General features: G+C 44.6%; 1 protein-coding gene across 8 annotated transcripts in view; it reads left to right on the top strand.

Annotated features, from left to right (window-relative positions):
* COL26A1 (collagen type XXVI alpha 1 chain) overlaps positions 1-25,421 on the top strand; it is a 158,692-nt gene that overhangs the window by 15,433 nt on the left and 117,838 nt on the right. For 6 of the 8 annotated variants that reach the window (XM_052688860.1, XM_052688864.1, XM_052688863.1 and 3 more), the window contains exons 2-3: positions 5,916-6,038; positions 13,567-13,670. In XM_052688860.1, the coding sequence (XP_052544820.1) occupies positions 5,916-6,038; positions 13,567-13,670 (227 nt within the window). The remainder of the gene's footprint in view (positions 1-5,915; positions 6,039-13,566; positions 13,671-25,421) is intronic. The other 2 variants (XM_052688862.1, XM_052688858.1) reach the window with 1 other exon arrangement.

Here is a 25,421-nt window from a genome sequence, read left to right as displayed (position 1 = left end):
AGATGCCCAGGGAGAGCATGGCAGGCCTTGAATCAACATTCTTGGCATGCACAGGGCAGCTTCTGCTCCTGGACTCGATGGAGTACAGAAATAGCTAACCCCTGCTAATGGTGGGCTGCAGCACACGGTCTGTAGATTGCCGTTCTGGCAAAGTGAGAGGATGCTGTACTATTTACAGAGAGAAAAGGGCATGGTTTGCTTTCATCAAGTTAGATTGGCAACTTTTTCCCAGCAAAAGTCAGCGACCTTCTGATTTTATTGAAATTCCTCTCTGTGATTGCAGGGAAACTGATAGCTCCAGTGAAAAACGTTATGAGGAAACTTGGGGAAATCTGTCGAGCTATCAAAACACTCCTACTGTTTTCTGTGCCCTAAACGTTGATCTCTGCTAAGTATAACACACAGTGTGTTATCCTTATGGAAACAAAAAGATAATTCAATGCAGTTGTTTACACAGCACAAAGCTTTAGGGCAGACTGTAAGCATCAGAAATGCCAGCCTTGTTGAGAGACATCTGCAGTATTGACTGAAAGTGGGGAGAGTTGGTTTGTGCCCAGTCGCACTGAACAGGTGCTGATGAAGCAGTTGTGCGTAGAAAGCTTTGTTTATGCTTCTTTTTTCCCCTTCTGGAATACTTTGCTTTCTTCTTGGCTGGTTAAGACTTGATGATTTAAGCTTTCTGTGGTGTGTTTTCATCGGAAGCATTGAGAGCACATGACGTCTTCATTTTCCTTAGCTCTACAGCAATGCCAATGGCTTTGTTCAGTCTTAACGTTGCTGAGAGTGCAGCATAGCATGCTGGTAGGGCTGTGTTGTGCCGGCCGTAAGGCCATGGCTGTTGGAAGCTGCAGCCATGTCCTTCACTCCAGTGAAAGCATCAGCCGAAAGAAAAACCAAGTCTTGTGTGTGGTTGGTGCTGCATGCTGTAGGTCTGTCCTTACTCGGGCATGGCGACAAGTCAGTTGTGTGTGCAGAGCTGAACTGTGGTCACCCTGAAAGGAGTGATTAGGCAAGAATGTGGCTGCTTTGATTTTTCGAGTTGCGTGCTCTTGATTAAACAGGCTGCTTGCTGAGTCCTGATCAGTTCAGCCCGGTGGTTTCTGACACAGTTCAGTTTGTGATCACTTGTCCAGCAGAATGAAACCTCCAGTTGGCTTTTCTTTTACAACCCCCTTTGGAAGGCCCTCCAGGGACCAACAGGAGTCTAAGCTTGGAGAAAAGCCAGTGCCTTGGCCTGGGGAAGAAGCAGATGTGGTTTTGGGGGTTGGGGCTGTCAGCCAAATGTAGTGCAAATGGTTCTGGGATTTTACAGTGGGTGAGGGCATCCCTTATGTATCCTTTGGGTTGTGGCCTCACCCAATGGTGCTGTGCAAATCCAGGTGGCCTGAAGTGGGGAAGCTTGTGGTTTGGTGTGTTTCAGTATCTGAAATGATTGCTCTAAACCAATTCAGTCATGTTAGTTAGGAGTATAGCTTTGATACGTGAGTATATGGCCCTTCTGGAACTTGTAGTATTTAGCATGAGTATTTGTTACCTTGAGCTCCTGCACGTTCCACAGTCCATTTTCTCTCTTGCTGTAAGTTTCTAGGGGAGAACTGCGTGTCCAAATAAGGCTGAGAGAGAGCAGGGTTCTGAAAGCTGCAGGGGTGTGTAGAACATAGCTTCCTCCATAGGGTCTGCAGGATGCAGCTCAAGCCTTCTGCACAAATCCAGCTGCCCTGAGACCCTCTCAGCCGGCTCTGGATGTTGGCCTTATTCGTCCCCTCAGTGTCCGGATACGTGAAGCCAGTGTCACAGGCTCTGCTGAGTCTGCAGAGAGCGGGCAACTCTCTTGTGTGTCTGGTAAAGCTCAGAACAGTAGTTTTCAGGGTAGCCTCAAATTGGCCTGTTGCTTTGTTGGCCAATTTTTCAGCCTGTTGAATTTGTTCCTTTATTTAGGCTGCAATGCCTACAGTATTGTCTCAAACCTATGCATTAAGCATGGTGGGATATTTACTGGTATCAATGCTTGTGTTCCCTCTGGAGTGGCTCATTGGCAGCCATGATCAACATGAGGGATCTTGGTCTCTAACATTGGGCTGGAACTTTCTAAACCAGTAGCTCACAGGCTGTGATCTGCAGATCTTCAGGGGTCTGTGAACATCTTCCAAGGATTAAATAGGCTGTGAGAGGAAGGCATCCATTTGGAAACAGCTGGGGAGAGTGGAGCAACTGAGACTCTCCAAGCTGGGCAGTGGAAGACCAATTCCATGAGGCACTGCAGGGCTTTGTGTTAAAAGTGTTGGTGATGAGCTTGCATGAGATCCAACAGCTCCAGCCCTAAATGAGCTGCTATTTGGATCATTTAGTTTGCTGGGTTGGAATATTCTCTTTGAATAAGCAGTAATGTATTCTCTGCCATCCTGGATGTATGCCATGAGAGTTCTAAACCTTTCTTGCTAGCATCTGTGTGTAATATAAGGGGTCATTTATAATCTCTGTAAGCTGTGATATGGGGCCTTTCGTCACTTGGTCTGATTCCTGCTTGTGTTCTGGAGACTGCTCTTGCAGACTTCTGGCTTGCATAGGGAAATCTGGGGGTGGGTCGCTGTCTGTCTTTTCCTTTGTAATTACTGTGCTATTATATGTCTACAGTGAGACCTGAGCTAATCCTAAATACATGTTATGATTAGCAGTGCTCCTATCATTATTCTCCCTTGCTCCTATGCTGTTGTAGAAGCCTGGAAGCTACATTTGTAGGTAAGTGATGCCGTTTATGGGAGGCAGAAAGTAAAGAAATGAGAGAAGTTTATTCATGTTGTACTCTAAACTTCGGGGTTTGACCATTTGTTTCCCCTCATGATCCCCACTGCTGTCCTAGGCTCTGTTACAAGACTGGGACAGGGTCTGTTCTGTGAGGCTCAATCTGAAGAAGGGCTTTTCCAAGGCAGCAGTGATTTGTTTGATCTGTGAAGGGATATGTGTGCCTGAGCAGTTCCTTCTGAGGACCAGGTAGAACAAAGGTTTAGGAGCTCAGACTGGAGCAGTGCTGGGCTGTTTTGAATAGGAAATCTGCATGCCTGCCGGCAGCAAGTGCTACACGAAAGACCTGGCAGAGACAGCTTTGTTTTTCCTCCCAGTGAAACTCTGTGATGGGCGAAGGCCAGAGGGGCACATGCACACAGGCTGCACTACAGTTAAAACAAAGTGTGTGTAAATAAACATTTGATTTATTTGGATTTGGCTGGCAAGCCAGACTATGCTCTTAATGTGAGGAGAGGCCCATGAGTCCTCAATGACTGTGCTCTGTTTAAAAATGTGGTAGCTGCATTCTGAGTTTGTTGCATCCGTGCTTCTTCTTGCTCTGATGTGTGAAATGCTGCTCCATTCTTCCCCTCCAACTGGACCAGTTCCTTTCCTCCTTGCATGTTCATGAGTTTTTTCTCGTCACTTTAGGACATGTGCTCCTGCCATTATCCTGTCAGATTCTGTGTATGTGTGATTTGTTTGGCCTGTTTTTATTCTGAGGCTTGTGCAGAATGCCTGTGCTGTCCCTCTGACAGCTGTAAGCTCTGTGCTAAAAACGTGCTTGAGTTAAATAGTACGAAGCACTGCTTTCCCAGACCTTCTGGCTGCTGCTTCTCCATCCATAGAGCTGTCCCCATGGCATGGGGAGACCTTAACCAGCTGTACTGGAGACGCACCCTGTGGTTAAGCCTCAGAGAGATGAAATGAGAGCCAGTTGCACCATGGCTTGAAATAAAACCCCAAAACAACAAGGAGAACAAAAATTAATTTGAGTTAGCACATCTCCAGTCTCTTCTTCCTCCTGTTTTTGTCTCCTAACCTTTGTGTAGAAATTGCGCTGCACCTCAAGGATGTGGTGTCGTTTTGTGACCTGAGGCTTCATTAATCTTATTTTTGGACTCGGTGGAATGAAGTTTTGCCCTTTGCTTCCATGAAGTAGATGTTACTAGAGGCATTTGAATACAGTAGGATTTGATCCAGAAGTCCAGGGTTTGTATCCTTAGTGCAGTAGCTATGTACTGGGGGCAATGTGGTGGCCTAAGCACTTCTCACTCTTTAAATACTTGATCTAATCTCTGGGGCAGGGAGGAAAAGGCATTTCTCTGGTTTATCTCAATGAATCTTAGAGAAGGGGCTTACCAAGACTTTGCTGCAAGTCTGCAGAGAGCGTTACATTGGAATTGGGAGTGGGTTTGCAGCATATGGGGCAGTTTCAGCGGGGAAAGCTGCGTGTCTGAGCCTTGTACTGCTGCTGGGTGTGATGGCATCGAGCAGAAGCCGCCATCCCCTGGTGCTTATGCAATCAGGCTGGGGCCTGGGGAGCAGCCTGCTGGCCCTGCCTTGGCTGTTGTCATCTGCAGCGCTTGGCTACTGGCATGCCTGCTTCCTATTCATGGAGATGGGAGCCTGGCAGCCTCCCACAGAGATGGGAGGGGGATCCAAAATGGAGGGGGGGAGGGGATGGTTGCCATACTGTGGGTGAGGAGCTGGGCTCTTCTCAGTGCGGACAATGCTTGTACAAGTGCCTTGTCTGCTGTGGACCCAGGCAGGTGCCTCCACCTCCTGTTGCTGACCCCAGTTCTGATCCCCAATCAGTAAGAGAGTGGCTCTCAAATCTGCTGCAGTTACAGAAGCAAAAAGGTGAACCAGAATTTGGCAAGTATGAATGATGTGTGCAAGGGGGAAATACAAGCACCCTATTTTTCCTTGCCCCATCAAGCACTGCATTTGAACCAAAAAATGCCTTTCTATGAGAAGGTAAACAATATCTGTGGGTACTGACTCCAGGGCTGGCACTTCAGCGGCTGCCTTCTCATACATCATGTGGTGAACAGTTCTTACTTCTGTTTTCTTCCCTTAGGAGACAGCAAAATTCTCTGGTCCATCCCTTCCCTTTAATTTGTGTTGCCCATTTTTAGACCGTAACCTCTCCAGGGTAGCAGCATGACTTGTTTGAGCCCTGGTGACAGTGAACTCCACCAAACAGCAGAATTCTCCAACTCAGATGTTTTTCAGCATGCTAGGTGGCCAGGGAGTGATCCCATAATGAGCAGGATGAAATTAAGTCCATTACAATGGGAGCTGGCTAATGGGGGATTTGGAAGACCCTTTTTTTTTCTTTTCTCCTCTAAAATCCCATTGTTTATGATAAATTACAGAGCTAATTATGTACTGGGCTCTGAGGACCAAGCAAGAGGCATTACTGGGTCTCTTGTGGTTCAGGTTGGCAGAAACAGGGAATCTCTTTGCAGCTTTTGGAGGAGGAGGGGGAGTGGGAAATGGAGACTGTAAGCTGGGTGAGCTGTGGCTGGCAGAGGCAGTAACTCCACCCCCAGTTATTTTGGTTTTACTTCAGTCATAAAACAATCCTGAGTTGGAGGGGTGCACAGGGATCATCAAGTCCAGATCCAGGATCCACACAGCACCACTGAAAATCAAACCCTGTGTCTCTTTGAACACCAGCAGCTTGGTGCTATGACTGCTGCCCCAGAGATTCCATTCCAGTGCCTGCCCGCTTTCTGATGAACTCTTTCCTAACCTCCAGCCTGACCCTCCCCATCCAAAGCCCCGTGCTTCCCTTGGGTCCTATTGCTGTCACTAGAGAGCAGAGGGAGAACCCTAGTAGTGACCAGCTGCCAGCCTGACCTTTCGAGCCAGATCTACCAGCCAGTTGTTCACCTAGCATGTTGTGTGCTTGTCAAGCTGTGTGCTGGGGTTTTTGTCCAGAAAGATGCTGTGGAAGACAACATTGAGAAACTTCGCTAAAATCAAATCGCATCTTCTGGCATCCCTTAGTCAGTTAGATGAGTAATCTTGTCATAAAAGGAAATTAAGTTAGTTAAGCAGTCTGTGTATGCTGCTTGAGCTTGCTGCCTTACTGAGAGTAACAGATTTCTTTCTCTCCGCAGGCATTGGTGTCACTATACGGTTACACGGACAGTCTCCTGTCAAGTGCAGAATGGGTCAGAAACGGTGATCCAGCGAGTTTATCAGAGCTGCCGGTGGCCAGGACCTTGTGCCAACTTAGTGAGGTAAAAATATTCATGTCTTCTGTTGCCTTTGTGAACTTGCCTGCTCATCTCATCAAAATGCTGGCTCCACTTTTAGGAACTGCAGAGCTGAGCGAGCTCTATGGATCAGATATTGGTCTTCTGCTTCATGGTGGCAGAACTAAGGAATACTCATTGAGTTATCTGCAGGATAATTAGGGATGTAAGCGTATGTAGAGGGAGGCTGCGTGAAACAGTTTATGTTGTAATATTACTTTGTATGACCACATGCAAGAGTCTGCTGTTAGTCAGCCCTGCAGCTAAAGAAACACAGAATCTTTCAGACTGAGCAGTGGGGATGCTGGACTGATGGCACTAGCTGGTTAGTATTGAGACCTCATATGTGGGTCTTTAACACTGATCACATACATGAGAGCTTTACTCAAATTTCTTGCAGTCAGGGATGAATGAAGATACTGTCCTTAATTCCCATTCAGCACCTCTTTCTCTTGTGTCTCTGTATCTCTTGGAGACATTCATGAAAGCACAATGTCATCACTTCTCCCTCAATGGAAACAAGGCTTAGAGATGGTAGCTAGTCAACTTCTGCCCAGTTTGCTGTTAGTCTGCTTCGGCCTTCCAGTCCTTTACAGTCTTAGGATCCAAGACAAAACTGTGGAATAGCTGTCCCCATCTGCTGCCTCGGTGTGTGGTGCTGGGCCCTGCCTTCTCAGAAAGGCATTCTCAGAGCAGGCTAACATTACACTCATCTGGGAGTTGATGCAAAAAGGCCATTGTCCTCTAAATTTACACCTAGCTTCTATGACAGTTTCCCATGTAGACAAGGCTGTAATTTAGTCATTTTATTGTTGTTTCCATTTCAGCCAGAGAGTTGGGTCCTCTTAGTCAATAAGCCAGTATGAGAACATGAACTACCAGCATGCATGCGTGCCCAGAGACTTCCACTTTCTCAGGCTGTGTGCCTGCTGCATGCACCCATCTGCTCTCGTGTCTCTCTTCATCTGGAATTCACATTTTCCATGTGGCAGTTACCACAGTTGATTATCTGGTTTCTCCTTGGCCGTTGGTCAGTCTAAGTTTTTTCACTTGTAATGTATCTGCTTTGGTGTCTCTTTGGTCTTGTTTTATGCAAGACTGTGGTTGAAACACTTAATATTTTACACTGTCATGGCCAAACTTCTGTTGAAGCTTTTTAATTTCCCAGACATTTTGCACACATAATTGTCATTAGAAACTTGTGAGCTTTCACCTTGTCTCCTAAACTTGCCAAAAATCTTGCATATTTTTCCTTGTTAACATAACTGTAGTTTCACAAGCACCAAACAATTGATCGTGTTGCTGGTGAAAATCCTTTCTGCAGGCTCCTGTGGTTAAGTTTCTCATATACATTGGTTCTCTTGCTGCTAACACAGAGACTTCAAGAGTTGTTTGCCATTGTGACACTGTTATTCACGGAATGTTTACAGTTTCAAATGTAGTTTGGCTCACTTGCCTGATGAGTCCAATTGTTTGGAAACAATGCAGAGTGGCAGCAGACTTCCCCATTTTTCTGTGTGAAAATACCACAGAAAGAAGCTGGAGCTATTATTTAAGATCCTGGTGGTGAAAGCTCAGCTGTTGGAGGAGCTGCATTTCTCGATGATGATCATCAGGAAGAAACCTCCCAGAAGAGATGGAAGGATGCTAGTGGTCTGCTCCATTTACAAGTGGGAGGACACAAGCAAAGTGAATAGTACCTTTCTAAGGGCTGGATATAAAACTTGCTCTAATTATGCAGTACATTACATAAAGTTTGAGGCAATTGTCTTCTGATAACATAATGAAAAACAACCACTGAAACTGATGGATATTGTGGGGTGCAGCTTGTGTGTGCAAATCTTGATAACCCTGAGTCACGTTGTACGGCTGAGGTCTTCCTAGGCACGAGCTGTTGCCTGTGTATCATGATGCTAGTGCCTAGGGATGTGAGGATAGCAGGCTCTCTTTAGTCTCAGAGCCAAGTTGAAATTAAAAAACAAATGAAAAATGCACCAAAAAAACCCTGCGCTTCTTCCCTCCTTTACTGAAGTGAATACATCTTTTTAGAAAATGCTCTTTCCTGTTTCAAGTGAAAGCTATCTCCTGTTTTTGGATGGGAACTACCAAGTATAATGAGAAATTCTTGGTTGTTGCAAGGCAGTTGGGTTTCCTCTTGTATTCAGTATCTCGCTTGGTAGAACAGTTCTCTTAACAGGAGTTAAGAGAAAAAGATATATTTGATCTCCTCCTCTCTCAGCAGAAAACTGCTTTGGAAGGGATAGGCAAGCTTATACCAGCCCAGCAGACTGTGGGACTTCCCTGGGCAGGTCTCTCAAAAAGCCTACAGAAGGTGATCAGTGCATTCATCAGAGCAGAAAGTTAAATTAAGGCCCCCCTGCTTCAGTCTCTGTACTGTTTCCCTTTTACCTAAAGGATGCACGTACAGACCTTCTGGCCCTTCTCCTGTTCTTTTGTTTGTGAGATTTGTCACTTGAGCTTGAAAGGGAGATGGTCAGATTCACGTAGTCTTACACTTGACTGTAAGCAACACAAAACGTCAGTAAGCTATTGGCATTCTTTTGGCTTTTTCATATGTCTCCCAGCTGTGACTTGAAACAAACTGTTTTCATCTCCTTGTTTGCAGGGAGTCAACCATATCTGGGAGAGCTTTCATTCTGCCAGCACCCGTTATCAGGCTTCTCACTAGCAAAAGGGACGCCAGCCAAAATAAAAAGGCATCTCTCAGCCTCGTGGTGACAGCTGAGAGGGGCTCTCTGCTAGAGAGACGCTGCTTACAGGCAGACATCACTGTGTCCAGACATGGATTTAATCTGTTTCCTGTCTCCCATTCATTCACGTTATGTTTCTTTTTCCTTATTGCACAAACTGCAGCTGAGGGTACAGCATCTGACGGGGATATCTGTGAGATCCCCAGCCTTGCAGCTTTGGTTGTACGGTCTCCTTGCTCTCTGCTCATTTGCTTTTGAGAAACTGTTAGCTGTACTTCTGTTGCAGGAGTGTTGTCATCTTGGCTGGGATGGGTGAGCTGCTCTGTTCTTGCCCTCCACCCCACACTGTTTAGCTTGGGTGCTGAGTTGTTTTGGAGCAGTCTTGGCTGGAGACGTTCCCTCTGCAGATCTCTGCTCTTGAACTCTCTCCCCTAGTGCTGTAGAGGCTATGGCTTGGTGCTCTTTCGATATGCCTTTGCTTTGTTATGCTACAAAGTGAATGGGCAACTTTCCAGCAGTCTGGACAAGGCTCCTAATGTACTTACAGATGTTGCATGCTATTTATCTGTCTGAAGGAAGAGATAAAGTCTTGATGTTTCAATGGCAACCCAGCCACTGAACCAGGTTTGTTGCCTCTGTGGTTGCACCCAGCTGCCAGTAAACCCAGGCATTTGAATTGTAACCCTTCCTCTGAGCAATCGTTTTGTTGCAGCAGCTGCAGGTTGATGCATGATCCTGTCATGCTTAGGGTGCTGTTCTCCTTGAGGTTAGGCAAGGATTTGAGGCTATGTTCAGTTGCCAGAGGATCAGTGACTTGTGACTGCTTATCTTTCAGGTGAGGTAGCATCACTTGACCAACAGCATGGGACCAATACTTGCAATGTTTCCTTTGCCTTACTGTGGCTTAAGACTTTGAGAGCAAGACAACTTCTTGCTGTACCCTGACAGGGCAAAGTATGTCACTTTTGTTTCTGGCTATTGTGGCCAGTAAAATGTTATCTCAGGAATTGAGTGGGAGAATAGCCTGACAGATCATGCACTGCTACAGACTTTATAAGACAAAGAGAGAGTTATAAGACAAAGTTCTGCTTCAGACTGTTTTTACTGTAAAAATCCACATATCACCTCTAGAAACACAGTTCTTCAGGTTGTGGTGAAATACTCTGCCTCCTTTTCTGCTTGATTCATGCTAGAAACAAGAATGTTCCCAGTGAGGCTATGAGGTTTTTTTTTTTTTTTTTTTTTTAATTATTTTATCTTATTTTGCCACAGCCAGTGGTCACACAGCCCTGTTTCACTTTAGCCTTTCAGCTTCTAGTCTGTGCAGCGCTGTCTGGCTTCAAAGAATATTGAGACTAACTTGGAAACCCAGAGCTGGTTTGTACAGGGCTGGCCTTACCTGACCACTGTTATTCAACAAGAGCCACTGAAATCCCAAACGTGACGTTGCTCATCTGTCAGTCTTGAACATCACTCACAGATGGGGAGAGGTGGAAAGGGAGAATGTTTCTGCAGTACAGCAAATTCCAGTGGGCTGTGATGCTTTGCTGACTGCCAGCATTACATCTGCCTTTAGGAAGGGTCTGGTTGGGGGTTGAGGATGGTGGTGCTGGGGGTCAGATATGTTCTATGATAGTCCTTGGTGAAGAGGACTCATTGGGTATACTTTTTTTTTTTTTTTTTCAAGCTCCCATCTCTCCAGAACAACCAAATATTTCAAGATTTACGTATGCAACCAAACAAATTAGAAGTCTGATTTCAGAGCACTCTGAGTTTCCTTAGGACAATTTACATTTATATCATGTCTGTAAATCAGGCCTTGGGCCCCAGAAGTTAGGGGTACTACCAATATCTTTCTAATCTTTTTCTAATGTGCAGAATTAGTGCTTTTTTTAACTTGTTCGGAGTATGGACAATCTGTCTATGATGAACATGCAGGTGTGCAAGGATAGAGCCATCAGATTGATTCCTGAGCTCACTGCCTGGAAAGCAGTTTGGAAGGAAAGCTTGTGTTCCTGACTTCCCAGTTGTTTTCTTAGCTAGTAATAGTGGTGGCTGCTAGCTGAGATTTCTGGGTTCCTCTTCCTATGCTGCTTCAATCTCTGAATTTGACAGTGAGCTTCAGCAAATGTGTTGGTAAATGATATCTCTTGCAGTGGAGCTGTAGGTTGCTTCTCTGTTAAGAAGCCTTGTACTGAATGCAGCTGTGCATGCTGCAGGTGTGTGGGACGGAAGAAGGTGCAGGTTGTGGCTCATCTAACCTCTAACTGTGGTTTTGTAGTATTTCTATGCCACTGTTTGTGGCTTGGGTGACATCCAAGGGAAAGGTCTTCCTATTCTTCTACCAGCCTCATTTCCCTGTCCGTTGTGTTTTGCACATGTTTTTGTTCTGAGGCTTATATTTAACAGATATCTTTTTCTATAGGTTTTTCACTGTGTGAGAGAAATACAAATGCAAAAGGAATGGTTATCAGAATTGGTGGTTATGCTTTGGTAGAGGAGTTTTCTTTGCTCCTTCCTGGAATACCAGTAAGAATTCTGTATAATGTACTGTGGTGAGATAAGTAATGGCAGACCTTGGTACTGTGCTATGGCTGAGGGGAGGAATGATGCTCTGTAGAATGGAGAAGCGTTAAAGCCAATTTGAGCTAGCAAGCTAGGCCCCCTTTACATACCTGATCTGCACGATGCTGAACTGAGCTGCAAGTATCAGGGAACTCAGGGTGGGTGGTAGGCTGTGACAGCTGAGCTCTCCATTTGTCATGCCCTGGGAAGTCCTCACTTGTTTGAGAATTAAAGCTATAGCTGCTTCCCTGTCACAGAACTGCTGCCAAGATTCCAGTCTGGCTCATGCTACTCTCCTCACTTCATAATGAAGTTTGAGAGAGCTTTCACATCTTGGTGTTGGCAGAAACATGGTTTTAAAATCACGGTGTGGCTGGAGACTGGCTGGCTCGGGCCACTGGTAACAGGACTGGAGACTTTCATCTGAAGGTCAAATCCAACTGTAGTGTTAGTGACAAAGTCATGAACTTCTGACTGATGGCTGAGGGTGGTGTGTGGAAAGAAGTCTCAAGTCTGATGCCAGAACTGAGAGTTGGGAGACTTGGGTTCAGTTCCTGAAGTTTGCCAGAGCTGTTTTAGGGTCTGCCTACATCACTGTGGTGCCAAGTCCTCAAGCTCACTTATGACTGCAAACTCCTGAAGGCTGTTGGATGCAGAGGTGTGAGAAGTTAGGTGGGATGAACTGGCTCTGTCCAGCCCATGTTAGACAAATGTCTGGATCATAGTTAGCATTAGCATTAACTGGTGTGCTTCTTGGCAACTCAAAGGGTGAGGACATAATGTTCCAGGGGACAGCATTGCTCTCCCATCTCTAGGCGATGCTGTGCAGGCAGCTGTGTGCTCAGGAAGAAGCTTGTGCAGATCATCTTATCCAGTGCCTGTGGGAGAATGATTTATGCCAGCTGTCAAACACAGAAACAAGCAGTCACAGCTTCCTGAGAAATTAGTTTCCCAAAATCTGCTGAGATGCTGCCTGCTTTCCAGTGCATACATAGGCAGCCTCTCCTGGATGTGTTGGTGCTGTTAATGTGAACAGCGGTAGCATGCATCTCTGTTCTGTTCTGCGGTCCTTGATGCAACATGTAATAGCTGCCCTTTAGAGAGAGATTTAGGTTAGATTCATGAGATATCTAGCTCCATCTTGGCCTTGTGTCTGGGTGGGCTGGGGCAGAGCTGCAGCCTGGGACTGCTCTGTCCCCTGCAGGTTCTTGGTGCTGCAGGAGGATGTTCTTCCCTGCAGAGATCCAGCCAGACTTGTGACTGCCCAGCCCTGACAGAGGAGCAGAAAGCTGCAGTCTGTAGTGCTGTAATCCCAATGCTTCAGCCGCTCCCCATGCTTGCCAAATTCCTTTGGCTGTTAAATGAGAGTAAGAATTTTGAGAGGAGCTCATAGAGCACAGCTTCTGTATTTTCTTTCAGCTTCATGAATAGCAGCAGTGACTTGTCCGGATGTATGTGGGGAAAACTGATTTGTCAGCTTTGGAGGTCCAGTGTTTTTAAAACAAAAGCTGAGTCTTACGTGACTGTCAGTCTTGTGTTGACTTCAGAATGGCTGGTGCCTCGCATGGGTCTGCTTGTCTGCACATAGCAGTCTGGTTTCCAATGGGGCATGACAGTTCTTGTGCTTTGAATGGAACCCAGAGGATGCTGTGTGCTGGCCACAGAGCAAAAACATGTCCAGCGGAACCTCGGCTGTGATGAGAAGCGTAAAGTTCTTTCAGATGGGAGAAAACTGAGGTGCAGATTAGCTAACTGGAAAAAGGCTATATGCAGATCTCTGATGTAGTAGTGTTGTGTCATGATGATCTGGCATGCAGCTATGTGTCAGTACGCCCCTGGTCTGAGGGTGGGAGAAAGGAAGATTTTTGACAGACTTAGGCAATTTTTGTGAGAATAACACATTGGAAACTCTGAGTACTTAGAGAGGAAAGGCTAATGCCAGCCTTTGTTTAACCATCATCTCTGCTACTGAAAACAACTTGGTAGTGATGAGACCTCCATAAAGCGTACTGGTATTTATTAAGGGAGAGATACGAGGAAGAGCCAAAAGAATATAAGGGCTTAAGGAGAAAAACAAGGGTTTTTGAATCGGATCCATATGGTGTTAAACACTTGCTGTGTTAATTTAAGCGTATCTTTTATCTACAGCTGGGGATGAGTGGATGACATTGCTAGGCAGGAAGATGGGTTATGGATTGTCAGAGAAGTGCATCTTACTGACTTCTTGTCTGTGTTAGTTACAGGACTCTTATAAGGCCCACATACAAAATGTCCTACCGAACTGTGACGACGCTGGAGTGGAGGTGCTGTCCTGGGTTCACAGGGAGCAACTGTGAAGAGGGTAAGTGATCCAGCAAAGCATCTTCCCTTGTGAAGAAGAAAGGGATGTGTGTGAATGAACAGGTTGGATTGGATTGGGTTTGTTAATTTGTTCTAGGCCTCTCAAACACAGGAACAGATTACCTGTTCTCTTCACTCCCAATTGTAATCCAGAAGGTGATCCTGGAAAGCAGACTGTGCACAGTGCTTACAAAGAATCCTAAATGGGAGAAGAGAAATGAAGAAATGGGTACTTTGGTATGCTCTTCTCATAGATGGATTCATGTTTAGTGACCCCATTGTATGGGTCTTCAGAAAATGTGCTTTATCCCTGTCAGTGAGTATCTTCTCCACATTCCATTGTCATCACAATCAATTGCTGTAGCTGAGAAAAGCTGGCAGTCTCTGAATAGCAGCCTGTAAGATTTATGCACATAAGGTCCAGGCACAAATCCCCCTGGGATCATGTTATTTGAATTAAACTAAGCGCCTCCTATTTTCTTTCCTACCCTCCCAGAGACTTTTTGGTGCAACGTTCATGTTACTTACAACAAGACACCTGTGACTTTGTCATCTGTTCCAGTGAAAGAAAACTGGGCTCTGGAAGAAAGGAGAATCCTTTCCCTTTCTCATCATGATGCATGAAAAAGGACATGCTTTGCATTTTTCTTCTGGCTGTTTTCCATTTTACCTGTTGCTTTTGGGGCTTAGAAACAATAACTGTTTCTCCGTTGAGTTTCATGTGGTATTGGGCATCAGCTGAATCTCTGCTGATGTCTTATGACTGGGCTAGAAATATCTTGAGGTTTTCTGTTGGTTTGCATCACGTTCATGCATCCTGCTTGTGCTGGCTGCTGAAGGGTTACTGAGAGTGTCTAGCATCTCTGACTGCAGTCTGTAGCTACACCTCGTTTTCATTGCACAGCAGTATCTTGGTGCTAATCATGCAACTTAAGCAAGTCTCCAACTAGGAAGCTGTTTAATTAGTCACAAAGGTGGCTGCAGACAGCAGATCTCTTCGGGCTGTTGAGGAAACAATAGTTTCCGAGGAGCTCAAGAGAAACCTAAAACATGGGAAAGCTATTCTGAATTCATGTGTTCAGGAGAGAACTTTGCATTTTAACACACTGCTGAAAGAAGTGGGCTTGGAAAACAAGGTGTTCTGTGCAGCTTGGCTTTCTACCTGTCACAAGGGAGAGGGATGCTTGGGGCTGGGGCAGAACTCATTTCCCAGGTAGCTGTGGCTCAGCCTGGCAGAGGACCTGACTGGGGACCAAGCAGCTGTGTATGCAGCCCAGTCATGCCTGTAGGTTTGGACAGGTGTGAGTGATTACAGCTCAGTTGTGCTGCTGGTGTAAAGGAGAGAATCCAGCTCCCTCCCGCAGTGCCAGATCTGTCTCAGCAGAGTTCAGGGGAAATAAAAAGCCAACATAATCTTGCTTTAGAAATTCAGCAGTGATCTCGCAGGAGCAGGTCTGTGGAATGAGGTGACAACTTTACACGATCAGCTTTCAAGGTGCAACTGTGTGGTTGAGCTTGGATGTGGGCTGTGGAGTGTGAGCAGAAAGCCAGTAGCAAGCTTTTGCTTCCATGTAAGAAATTTTCTTAAACCTTTTCTTTTTTTTTCTTCCCCTCTCTCTAAAACATCTGGAGCTGCTGACAGTCCCATGTTCTCAAAAGGAAAAAGACCCCTTTTTAGCAGGACGTGGTTCTGCCACTTCACTCTTAAGCAGAAGCATTGAGTAGCATTTGAGTGGTGCGCACAGGACCTTAAGCTGTCTGGAGGGATCAGGTTTAAGATCGGTTATTTACTACTTATGTTAATCCTTATTGTTAGTATTGCCTGGAGTTGTAAGAAAAAAAGAGTTGGAAAAGTTTCTCTGGGGTTTTTTTGGCAGTTCTGGTTGGTACATTTGGCAACCTGATACAAAGCCTTTTGTACTCTCGAGTTTTTTTGGCCTTTCCTACTGTAAATGCTGTCCTTCTGGAAGGGCAGGGTGCTTACATCCTGTAAACAACAGAAAAAACAGATCTAAACAAGCAACACAAAAACAGTGCTATTATGGAGTAGTGTAGAAAAAGATGAAAACATTTTGAGGTTCTAACAACAAATTTCGCCTCTATTTAGTTTCATGTGTGCAGCTGGAGCTTTTGAAGTTGTGAAGTAGTAATGGCTGAAGACAGATCAGGCCTTCATTATTGCTGATTTGTGTTCCTGTTGTGTTGCAAATGCTGCAATTCTCTGCCAGTCAGTGTTGTTCTCCATTGGCAACAGGATGGCAGCTATGATGGCATGGCACTTCCACCTCAAGATGCTTCTGTTTCTAGAGACACCAAGAAAACATTTCCTTTTTCCAGTGGTCACTGGAGTAGTGAGGTTGCATCTTCATAAGTAGGTAAGGCCAGGAGGTAATGACTGATTAAGCACAGAGTAATTTGGGGAGTTGACTATTCACTGCCATGGTACCCCTTCACAAAGGGACAGTACAGTGTGGCTGTCAGCCCCAAAGTATGGTAGACTGCTGATGTACTCTTGCTGTAACACACCCTCATTGAGAACCCCCTTTCCATGGTAACAGACAGCATGCCAATAGTGCAAGCTGTTAAATGCAATTTGAGCCCTACAAAATGTCTTGACCCTTTGCTAATAAGTTGAGCTTGAGAAAGTAACCACTTCACTGTCACCAGCTGACAGGCACCTATGTTAATGCTGGAGGCTGCACACTGTTTATATTTAAGGTATCTTGGGAATTCAGTCCTTGCATTGCAGCTGATAAAAATAATAATAAAAAGAGCATCATCTGGAGGAATCCCAGCTCTGAGAGTGGATGGGAGCTTTGCTGCTCAGCAGGGATGGCTGCTTCTAGTCTGTGTCCTTTCTAACGTCAGCACTGCTCAAGCTGTCCTCCTGGACCTTTGCTGCTGTCCTCTCACCCAAAGGTATGTCAACATTTGGAAGATTTCTAATTCCGTTACTGTTGTTTTTTTTTTTGTTGTTGTTGTTTTTTTGAGCTGTGACCACCTAGCTGTATAGATACATATATGCAGGTGTGTATATAGATACACCTCGTGAAAATGGTGATTTTAAACCTCCTGAAAAGATCTCTTGCAACATTTTTGGACAGATAAAGAGAATTGATGCGAACAAGTCTGGTGAATTTAACTGTCAGTAGATGCTAATTTTTATATTTCACTTCTAATTTTTTTGTGTTTGGAGCCCAAGCCTAGCACAGGAAATGAATCCACTGAGCCACCCAGTCTGCCGACTGCTGATATAAAGAACATATGGAGGAGGGCAGCGCAGAGGTGAAGTGGTTTAGCTATTGCAATCATACATCAAACTGATTGATTTGAATCCAAGATGATGCTGACACTTCAACTCAGCCTTTTTTCTATATGGCTGAAAGTTCAAAGGCAAGTGCAATCTCCTGGGAGAAGAAAAGTGTCCCTAGGGGCTCTGTACTGCCTTAGAGCTTCCCGGCTACACAAGGTCTTATTTTACTTCACAAATATCACAGATTTCTTTCTTGATTGTTTGCATTGCTTGAATCTGGGACAGCAGCCAGTATCCTATTTACCCCCAAAAGCAGACTGATGGGAGACAATGACTTAGGCAAGAATCAGCTCCAGAGTAACCCTGGCACCTCTGAAGCGATCCCACTGTGGCTATAAGCTTTTATCTATTTGCTAAAACATCTTAAGAATACAGGGAGGATAGGGAGTTTGAGTGGCCTTGTTCAGGTAATTTCTTCAGTTCGAGAATTTATTTCTTTCCCCCTTCACTCTTCCAGTTGTTGCAATTTTATCTACTTCTACCTAAAACTGTTTGTATCTTCCTCTGATACTTTTCAATCTGTTGGCTTTTCATGTGGTTACGGTTCTCAAAGCAGCATAAGAAAATGAGGTGTTTCCTCTTGGTGTGAGAGAATACCCTTCTACAAAACCCTTCTCCTAGTTCAGAAAGTTTGTTGGGTCTCAGAACTGTGGAACAACATGGGGAACATCTTATGCTAGCAAATGCTGGATTAGAGAGACTGTGAGATGCTTTCAGAGCCCTTCAGTGAGCTTTCAGGTCTTTAATTTTGATGTTGAATGTGGTGTTGGTGGAACCTCAGTGCTCCAGGTGTTGATTTGCTCCCTCTGGACTGTTAAACACAGATCTGTCAATCTGTGTGGAACCACAATATGGAGATTATGGAGTGACATTACACAGAATCACAGAATCACCTGGGTTGGAAGGGACCTCAAGGATCATGTAGTTCCAACCCCCCTGCCCAGCAGGGCCACCAAACACACACATTCAGATCAGGTTGCCCAGGACCCCGTCCAACCTGGCCTTGAACACATCCAAGGACGGCGCATCCACAACCTCCCTGGGCAGCCCGTTCCAGGGCCTAACCACTCTCCTTGTGAAGAACTTCCCCCTAACATCCAACCTAAATCTTCCCTCCTTCAACTTGGATCCATTTCCCCTAGTCCTGCTGTTGTCAGCCCTTTTGAAGAGTTTACTCCCCTCCTGGGTGTAGGTTCCCTTCAGGTATTGATAGGCTGCAATGAGGTCACCCCGCAGCCTTCTCTTCTCCAGGCTGAACAAGCCCAACTCCCTCAGCCTGTCCTCATAGGGGAGGTGCTCCAGCCCCCTGATCATCTTAGTCGCCCTCCTCTGGACCCTTTCCAAGATCTCTATGTCTTTCTTGTACTGCGGGCTCCACACCTGGACACAGTACTCCAGATGGGGCCTCACAAGAGCCGAGTAGAGAGGGACAATTACCTCCCTCTCCCTGCTGACCACCCCTCTCCTGATGGAGCCCAGGATCCCATTTGCCTTTCAAACATTGACCATGATATCCCAGGAATTCTGTTTAGAAGCTGAGCACCAGAAAGATAAGTACCTGTATTTGTGTATTTATAGAACATAAGAGCTGAACCGTATCTCTGTTTCTCCCCCATAGCACATACTTCCTGCCCCTCTACGATGTGTCTCAGGTACTTTTGTTTCTGGTGCCCCTTCAGTAGGATGCAGTAGGATGCAGGAAGCCCACCAGCAGTTCCCCAAGCACTCTGCACTGCATCACCTGACTGCTCTCCACTGGTGCATGCTGACCACGCAGCAGCTGCTGCCTACAGGCACAAACTTGTCACCCTTGATCAGACCTTCTGCAGGGCTCCTGGAGTGCAAGCTCACTGCTGGAAGAACCTGCAGCCTGATGAGAGAGCTTTCTGGCATTGGTGCTCTGGGACTACTTATGCAGTTTCTAAGTGTTCGTCTTTTCTCTTGATACACGGTCAAAAAAAAAAAAATACAATAAAAAAATCCCTGACAGATTTCCAAAGACTTAACACTGCATTCCAGCATCTGAATCGTTTAAGTTTTTTTGGATATGTTTAATCTGAACAGGGAGAATTTAATTCAGCACCCAGTGTCAAAATATTTGGAATGCTAAATATCTACAGATGTTTTTTTAACGTAATTAGAAAAACTGTGTGCTGTAGTGTTACATTACTGTTCCAATTACGTTAGCTCCCATCAAATTACTGTGGCGTGCAGAAAATCTTTATTTTGATAAGCTATTTGCTTGCTTTCCCAGTCATAATGGATGCTTTCTGTTAGTGCTGTTTCTTAACTCACAAATTACAAACCTGCCTATTTATAATCCATGGCTTTTCTACTAATTTGCTTTAATTTCTAATTAGGTCTGGGCATAACCTTACCTTCAAAAGGTGTGGTATGGTACCAGGCTTCTCTTCCTGGATGTCAATGCTGTCAATTCTTATTTATCCATGTTTTTATCAGTTTAGGACTTTGTGATGAAACAAAACAGCAGTACAGAAGGCGGGTACTGACATCTTTTGGTGATAACCTCAGATTCTTTAAAAAGTATTTGCCATTAGGCTTGTATAAATGATGGACCACTTCCTGGTTGGTCAGTGAGCTATGGAAACTCCTGAAACTTCTACACCTTGGTGAGCTTTTGAGTTACTTAGGAATGAATCTTGAGGCTTGGGTTCTGAAGAGTCCATGCAATGTCATGGTTGTGTAATCTTTATTTACCTTCCTTTTCCAAGCCTGTCTGAGGTACTTTAACCTCAGTATGTTTCTATCAAGTGGATGTTCCTTTTCTTTTTATGTATTTCATTTTGGTTAGCCATGGATTTTAGGATGATCTGCCTGGAGATCTGCCCACAGAGGTTGTCCTAATGTAAGGTGTGTGAAAAGTACTCCTGCTCCTCAGGAGAAATCAGGTCTATGGTAGCTACAGAGGTGTTCAGAGCTTGAGGAAGTGTCCTATGGGGTGAACTTGCTGCTTCCACAGGAAGTTGAGCTCTTTGCAGGGAATGGCTCTTTGGTTTTCAGTATCCAAATCTGGAGACTTTCTGATAGTTGCCTCTTCCACCCGTCTTCTGAACTACAGTGGGATAAGCTGATGTTGTTGGCACAAAAAACAGAGGAGGGATGAGCATGAGGAAGCATTTTTTTGTGTGTAAATCAGACAGTTGCTGTTGGTAGGTCAGAAAGAAGACAAAAGGTGGTAAGACTTTGCTAAGCTATCACTTCTGTCCAGGACTGTAGGGGCTTTGGACTAATGTGGAGCATGTTGTGGGGTTTACTCTGTTGCTGTCAGCGTTGTCTTCATTTCAAGGATGGAAAAAAAGGACACGATGTGTTATTCTGTCAATCTTCCACATGTTGTTAGTACAAAAATAATAAAAACATCCCCCCAGATTTCCACCCTACCTCTCTTTTTAACAGAAGTTCCTGTCAGAGGAAGGGTGGGGTTGCGTTCATAGCAGCGCTTATTTGAAGTGCACACTGCACTCCTCGTCCCATTAGGAAGTGCTAAGTGAGGAGTTGCTCCTAATTGGTGTCTACTGCTTATTTTAACACCTTTTGAGTGAATGGTAGGTAACAATGAAGAACGTTTAAAACCACCCGTTGTTTTTGTCAGGAATAGGAATTGAGGCTTAGTTCTCAGTATCGGGTACCTGCAATGGGAAGGGGTGTATCTCCCAATTGGAAGGAAGAAGCATCTCCTTCCACTGAATTCTCAAACCCATTGTCTGTCGAGCTGTTTTGTGCTGTGCTCTGGAATTAAACGCTTAAATGACAGCTCCACCCCCACTTCTTTTCGAAGGAATAGTGATGAAATGTGTGGGCTTCATGTTGCTGTCAAAGCATTGAATGGGATGCTTTTGTGACAAGGAACTTGTTGAATTTCTTCCAGGAGAATGCTTGAGGGGCCACGTAGTGCCTGGTATGCAGAATGCCACTGTCCTGCAAGAACAAGGGATGATGGAGGGAGCGTTCCTGATTCATTTTTTTTCTTTATCCCTGTATGTGATCAGAGTCCTGCTGCCATCTCTGATTTCTATCTTGTCAAATACTGGAGGAGAAATGAGAACACGCTTTGCAGCAGGAGAATTTTAGGATTCTTGTGCAGAGCTGTTCTATAACGAGTTGTCACTTCCTGTGAGTGATGGAGGAATGTCCTGTACAGCCCAAGTCGAAGACATGGAAATAAAAGAAATTCCTTAAGATAGGAGGAGGCTTCATTGCCAGGTTTTCACTGATAGTAGATGGACAGAACCTGTCTGTCCATCTACCATCCTTTGAAGGCCAGTGCACTCTTCTTGTGAAGACCTGTCTAATAATCTGAAATGAGGCCATTAGCAGTGCAAGCTGTTCTCATTTGTAAGAGGTAAGAAGGGTACAGGTGTTGCAAGATGAAGCAGAAAGTCTTAAAAGATGAAAGAATATATAGGGAGTGGTGCAGTTGGTAGCAGTCTGAGCTGCAGCAAAGCTTTGGGGTGAGGCAGGTGAAGATCTTGCTGTTTCTACTTTAGGGGTTCTTGCATTTTTTAATGTAGGCTTTTCATTAAGTGAGTTCATGGAATTAGTACAATAACACTTTTCCTGTGATAAGTAGTTCTAGTAGTGAGTTGTTTCATGATATCAAGGCAGTGGAGAGTGAGCAATTGTGGTACTTGAGCAGGCAGAGCCACATCCACATTCAGATTATCTTTAGGAAGAAGAGATTTAATGGAGACCTAAAGTGTTACAGCTATTTTGGGATGCTTTGCCATGTGAGCAATCCCATGTTTTTGTAATGCAAGTTAAATATTCAAACCCAGATTTTAAAACAGTTGCTTTTTGCACTGTTTCGTGCTTCTAATTGTTCAGCTCTCTGCGTGGGAAGGGATGGTGAAGTTTTTAGTTTAGGACATGTTTTACTTAGGGGTATCTCTAGTGATCTCTTCTAAATAGAGATGCAGCAGCAAGTTTTATGTGAAAGCGCGCATCCAAGATCTGGTGTTCTTTCTAAGAGGTTGAACTTCATGAGCTTGCCCAGAGTTTCTGCCTTCTCACTGGAGTAGTGGCCATTTGTTTAGTGGGTGTTCTGCACTGCTAGTGCCTAGCAGTGGGCAAAGTGTTACAAAAACATCTCTAAAATATTGCTGGAGAAGATATATTACTCTATTATTTAGTCAAGATTCAGGAAGAGAATATAGCTTCTGTTCTGCCAGTTCTACAGGCTATAAAATTGTCATATTTCAGCCACAGGAGAATTTGTATTGGCTCCTTCACTCCAAAACTGCAGTGAAAGATGGGCTTTCTTGGAAAAGTTAATAAACAGGGCTCTGGCTGAACAGGAAGACATCACATAAAGGTTGCCCCTTGTTCCCTGAATTGTAGCACTTTGTTGAAGTTCATAAGCAACGGAGATTCACTTGCAGATGTGGGATGTGCAGCTGGAAATGGAATTGCACGTCCTTGAGCAAGAATACAGGCAGATGTACCAGAGGGGTTTGGGGTTGCGTGATTTAATCTCTTATAAAAGACTTCAAGGTGAAAGCAGGAGGTAGGCATCGTGTTCCTGTGTTGTTGAATCCTGGACATCATTCATTCCTCAAGACCTTGCTAATAAGGATGTCCTTCTGAAGAATAATTTTGTGGAGTTAACTGAAGCTCGCTACCCAAAAGTTGCAGTGTTGCTTGCATGTATGTCATTCCACTGTATTGTCTTCTCTCTGAGCTAGTTAGCAGGATAAAGGCAGCAAAGCCAGTCCAGCTCCATTTGGGGAGCTACAGGAGTGCGTGTTAGATGGAGGAACTTCAAAATCCAGTCGGTTCATTTAGAAAAAGGCCTGCCTTGTAGCTAGTAGGGGTTCACACAGTCAGTCTGAGCACAGGTGTCAAATAAAGTTGTACCAGGGGCTGTTCTCAGTCTGGTGTGGCTTGATGTTTCATTTTAAAGTTAATGTGAGGAATGGAGAGAGCCTTCTAATTAGATCTGTGAGTGTTACAGGTTGAGCGGTACTGGAAATATGCAGCAGACTGGGATTAAAATGCAGTCACATCTTGATTAAGCAGTGGAGTAGGGCAGAAATCTATAAAGAGACTCCTTCAAGGACAGTTGAAGGCAGAAACAATTAAAGGCACAAATTCTGAATGGAGGGAGACTTGAGACAGCAGGATCCCAGGGGAGGGAGTGTGGTTAGTAGAAGAAGGTGAAATTAAACTTTTCTCTGGACTTGAGAGAGGAAATGCTGGCCTGGAACTGGGTGCTACAAATACTCTGACCATGCAGAAAGCTCACAGCTAGTGCTTCCTGGAGACTTCCTGACACACAACTGAAATTTTAGGTATGTTTATGGATAAGGGTTGTCTGCATGTGTGTGTCAGTGTTTCTCAGTGGAATGAAGTTCAGACTTTTACAAAAACAGCCCTGTGAACGTTCTGTTCACTTGAAAGTGATTTCTAATTGATGCTGCATTGCAAGTACTGCAAGAGCTATGTTGCTCTTGTGAAAGTAAGCCCTTCCCAGTTCCTGTTTGAAGGTGCCCTACTGCTAAATAACTGATTAACTTTGATTACCAGATAGAGTAGTTAATGGGTACATGTTATATGTACTGCAAATAGCATCAGCACAAGTGATGTTTCTTAGAAGTAGCCATTAAGAGCTAACTTCTGTTTTTTGGAGAACTGGACAAGAAGTAGGTGTAGGCTTATTCTAATGACTGTACATGATTACAGATGCTAAGAAGTATTTAATCAGTTCCTAAGCAAGGAGCATTGTGAGACATCCTGGTAATCACTGCAGCAGAAAGAGCTCTTGTTGGATGAGTCTATAGCGACTTTTACAGTTCCTGCGTTGATGGAAGCAGGATCCCATGTAACTGAAGGCTGGGGAAAAGCTTGCTGGTGAACTTTCTGAAGACATTAACTCTGACTGTACAAACCACAAAACTAGTTTTCAAACAGCATTGAAGGACTTAATCAAAATACTTGAGAGTGTAAAACATTACCATTTTTAGCCAGATCATATTTGGTTCCTCAACTGCCAAAGCAGGAGAGGTGTTAGGGAATGGCACCATGCGATGAAGTTAGCTAAAGATTTTGGTACATGTTTTTTCTGAATGTGCTTCTTGCCCAGGCTCCTGATTTGCCTCCTCGTTGGAGAATGCATCCAAATCCACAAGTAACATGCAAGTTTGCATTTCATTTTGAGCCCAGCAGGCATACGGCAATGAGGTTACAAGACCTTTCCAAGTGAGTCTGGAGGGACTTGTTGGCTAGAGTTTGGATTTTTGGCAAGCAACTTACTCCAGCTCTTTTCTATAATAAACTCAGGGTTCAGTCCCTGGCCTCTTACAGATACTGAGTGCTGTTGCGTGTCTCTGGGTAATCAGTCACTAGAAAGACACAGCTGTTTCAAGATGCACAGCCATGGGTGCAGCATGTAAGAAAGGGAAGATAAGGGTCATGCTACAGATGCAACCACATCCTACATGTGTTCTTTGACAGGAAAAATTCTTATATAATGCTAGCAGTTCTCTGAGTGAGTTTTGAACGTTGTCCATTAAGCCTTCCAAGGCCATGCATGGCTGATGCCTCTGCTGCAGGCTGTGGCAAGCAGGATTGCCCAAGGCAGTGACTTGTGTTCATCTGGAGAGCAATTCTAAGAAACTGAGCAGGGTGATAAGAAATACGGGGCTAGAAGAAGTCCTGCTATATATACTTGATCATGGAGAAACAAATAAGTGAGCAAAGAAATTCCTGTAATTCTTTTGTTTTTCTGCAAATATTTTGTGGTGAATACATTCCTTGTTACAGAAGCCTAAAAGAAAGCACACGTGGTAAGTATTCAAAATTGAGTGTTTTCATTGGAAATTAAAATTTTGGTAGCCATAATGCTCAAGGTGTCTTTGTGTTCCACTGCAGCAAGTGCAGGGCATAATGATGGCTGCTAAGTGGTCCTTTGTTTTAAAAACCTTGATGAAGATTGATGCAGACCAGCATATTTTTGTTGCTGCTGGTCGACTGCTTCCAGTGATGAAGTGTCTTCCTAGATCAAGTGCTAGAAGCGTCTGTCAAAGGAGTCAGGTTGTTTTCTTGTGGAAAGCAGTGATACCACTGAGATGCTAACAAATAGTGAAATGTCTTGTTAAATTTATTACTGGACAATTTGAATGATGGATGCAAACTATTGCTGAGGTCAGCTGCTATTGTTTTTCAGCTGAAATAGCAGAGGCCAATGCTTAGGTAACAGAGGTTCTGGTTTTCTCTTTTCTGGTGATGAGTCGTTAAATCCATATGGCTCGTAGTACTTGTGCAGCAATGGCTCCAAATGCTGCAGCGAGTTGTATTGCTGCAGGGCTTTGCACTGTAAAATATTATAGTCCATTAAATAAGGGGAACAAGCTAGTCCTAAACTTGGTTTATTTCATATTTTCAAACTTGCCCTCAAGCGATTAAGCAAACGGTGGCTTTTCC

Source organism: Tympanuchus pallidicinctus, unplaced genomic scaffold (genome assembly GCF_026119805.1).
Source record: "Tympanuchus pallidicinctus isolate F22 unplaced genomic scaffold, pur_lepc_1.0 scaffold24, whole genome shotgun sequence".
In the NCBI taxonomy this organism is placed as follows: domain Eukaryota; kingdom Metazoa; phylum Chordata; class Aves; order Galliformes; family Phasianidae; genus Tympanuchus; species Tympanuchus pallidicinctus.
Note: the sequence above shows the minus strand (reverse complement) of the source record. Positions and strands in the feature narration are given on the sequence as shown.